Here is a 2,838-nt window from a genome sequence, read left to right as displayed (position 1 = left end):
TTTTCTATTACACATTTTCTGTCCATATTGTGTTGTGTAATACAAAGATATTCGATACCTCCAATATAATTCAAAACCAATATAATAGTATCTCAGTATTAAACACTTTAATCAAACACATTCATATGAACATATTATCATATAATTATCAAACAATTACCCCTTATAAAATCAAACATATTTAATCATACAATATTATATCACTAAAATTATATCGTCATATAATTAATTTGATTTACTATCCTTCAAGGATGGATAAGTTCTTCAAGAACTATAAAAATAATTTATTTTTCTGGGATGCGTTATAAAAAAGTTCTTCAGGAACTATATAAAAAATTTCTTATAAACAATAGTTAAAAAAAAATATAATCATCCTTCTGGGATGCGTTAAAATTATTTGTGTTATTTTTCTGGAATGACAATCTTTTAATGAGCATATTACAAATTACAAATTTTTAGATCGATACAAAAGAAATTATGAAATCCTTCTGGGATTCAATAATATTATAGATGCGACCTTTTAAAGATGATTGAACGTTGAATTCTTATGGAATTCATCAATTATTGATAAACACAATACTCGATTAAACTCAATCTTTGAATAATAATTTGGAAATAGTTTAATAATAATAATCTTTAGTTCTACAAATATCACATCACAAATTATTTCCATAAACAATCGTCAATAAAAATTATTCATTGTGCAATCCTTCAGGGATGCTTGAATGTTAAATTAACACTTTTATGTGTTAAAATTCAATTTCGGACAAACATATAGAAATGCTTTAATGTTAAATTCTACTGGAATTTAACAAGAATTATCAAAGAAATCTAATATTATTGTACAAGGTAAATAAATTTCTCTACAAAATATATAAAAAATAAACATATTTATATGAAGAAAAAAAAATAGTAACAAAATCATGAAATATATTATATTGATTCAAATATATTAAGATTAGAAAAATAATGTAGAACCTGGCTATATCATTATTCGCGTTGTAGAGTATCGTGCTGATAACGTGTTATGAAATTAACAAAAACAATATAGAGATGAAGTAGAGAAAGTAAGAGAGAAAGTGTTATTCTATTATCTTCTTCCAAAAGTATAATTTACATTGCAAAGTAGACCTTATTTATAGGATATTAGGAAGGTGAAAAATCATAACTTCAGTATACCACTTAATAGGGAATATGAAGATGAAAGATTAGAATACATATGGACATCCACAATAATATTTATTCATAACACTTTTCAAATTTGAAAGCATTCCAAATTATAAAAAAAAAAAAGAAGATTTAGGTCAAACTATAAAAACATATGGTTTAGGGTTCAATAACGTATGGTTTAGGGTTTGTGAAAGTTCACCAATCATTCTTCACAGCTACACAATCAAATCATCTCTCTCAATTCACAAATAACAATGAAAAGAAAAATGGTGAAAGGAAGGAAAGGCAAAGACAGGATCAGTGATTTGTCAGATGCTCTATTGCTTCACATACTCTCTTTTTTAAACATCAAACAAGTTATTCGCACTTGTATTCTCTCCCCAAGATGGAAGAATCTCTGGAAATATATTCCCACTCTTACATTATTTACCACTGCCGAAATTTCCACCAAATTCGTCTCTCGAATCTTGTCTCTTCGCGATAACTCAACAGATCTTTACTCTCTAAGATTTCGCACTAGTAATGTCACGGAACCTAGCCTAGTCGAAACGATTATAAATTATGCTGTTTCACACAAAGTCCAACTATTACATGTCTCTATTGATTGTGATATTCAACACTTTCCAAATTGTTTATTATCGTGTCGTAGTTTAACCTCTCTTCATCTCTGTTTTAATCATCCTACCGTTTATGCTACAACCATACTGTTTCCTAGTTCTTTGAATATGCCACTATTAACCCGCTTGGATCTATGGCTCTTTGCCTTTAGGGCCGGCAATGATGGTCGTGTTGATCCATTTTCAGCATTAACCAATTTGAAAAGTTTGACAATGGTGTATTGTAAAGTTGCGGGTGCGCAAAACCTTTGCATTTCAAGTACCAAGCTTGTTAGTTTATACATAAACATGAGTCATTATGCCCCCGAAACCTATTTTGGAATGGAACTATATGCTCCAAATCTTTGTACCTTTAATTTTAGTGGTATTCCGGTTCAGAAACTCTGCTGGGGAAAGAGCAATCTCTCTTCGATCAAACGAGTAAGTATTGATATAATAGCATTTTGGAAATCAAAGGAGACTTCATTAGTTCTACTCAAGTGGCTGAATGAACTTGCTAATATGGAATCGTTGATGATCTCTTCATCGGCTCTTAAGGTACTTTAGAGGCAAAAAAAAGCTCTCTTCACTTTACACTTACAACGACCTAATTTTTTTTTCAGTTTACACTTATATGATCCTAATAGTTGTTGTTTGTTTAGGTTCTATCCTTAGTTCCGAATTTATTAGTTGAGCTTCCTTCCTTGTGTAACTTGAAGTCACTCAAGGTAGAAAAGAGACAAATTTCACGAATGATACCAGATGGAATAGTGGACATTTTGATTCAAAACTCGCCTTCACCAACGGTTGACATCATAGATTGATTAAGGTAAAATGTGAATTCAACTTGTTAAGAAATGTTTATCTAGAATTTTTGGTATTAAGTGAAAAATGCTAATATTTATATATTTGTTTCTGCTGCAACCTTGGTCAGAAATTGAAGGCCTCCTAATGGATTTGCAACTCTATTTTTTTTCCTCATTTTTGTGAATTACATATTTATTGGTTACTGTAATCAAGTGTTATAAATTGATGTTTTGAGCAACATAGCTTTTTTCCGTTATGCAATATA

General features: G+C 29.7%; 1 protein-coding gene across 1 annotated transcript; it reads left to right on the top strand.

The window, feature by feature from the left end:
- Positions 1-1,424: 1,424 nt before the first annotated feature.
- LOC131640829 (putative F-box/LRR-repeat protein At3g18150) lies at positions 1,425-2,590 on the top strand. Its single transcript, XM_058911206.1, has 2 exons — positions 1,425-2,324; positions 2,429-2,590. Exons 1-2 carry the CDS (start codon positions 1,425-1,427, stop codon positions 2,588-2,590), a joined length of 1,062 nt encoding a protein of 353 aa, XP_058767189.1.
- The last annotated feature ends 248 nt before the right edge of the window (positions 2,591-2,838 follow it).

This window comes from Vicia villosa, unplaced genomic scaffold (genome assembly GCF_029867415.1).
Source record: "Vicia villosa cultivar HV-30 ecotype Madison, WI unplaced genomic scaffold, Vvil1.0 ctg.003332F_1_1, whole genome shotgun sequence".
Classification (NCBI taxonomy): domain Eukaryota; kingdom Viridiplantae; phylum Streptophyta; class Magnoliopsida; order Fabales; family Fabaceae; genus Vicia; species Vicia villosa.
Note: the sequence above shows the minus strand (reverse complement) of the source record. Positions and strands in the feature narration are given on the sequence as shown.

Coding starts and splice junctions, on each gene's coding strand:
- LOC131640829 (XM_058911206.1), top strand. CDS start 1,425: ATGAAAAGAAAAATGGTGAAAGGAAGGAAAGGCAAAGACAGGATCAGT. Junction 2,325..2,428: donor TCTCTTCATCGGCTCTTAAG/GTACTTTAGAGG, acceptor TTGTTTGTTTAG/GTTCTATCCTTAGTTCCGAA.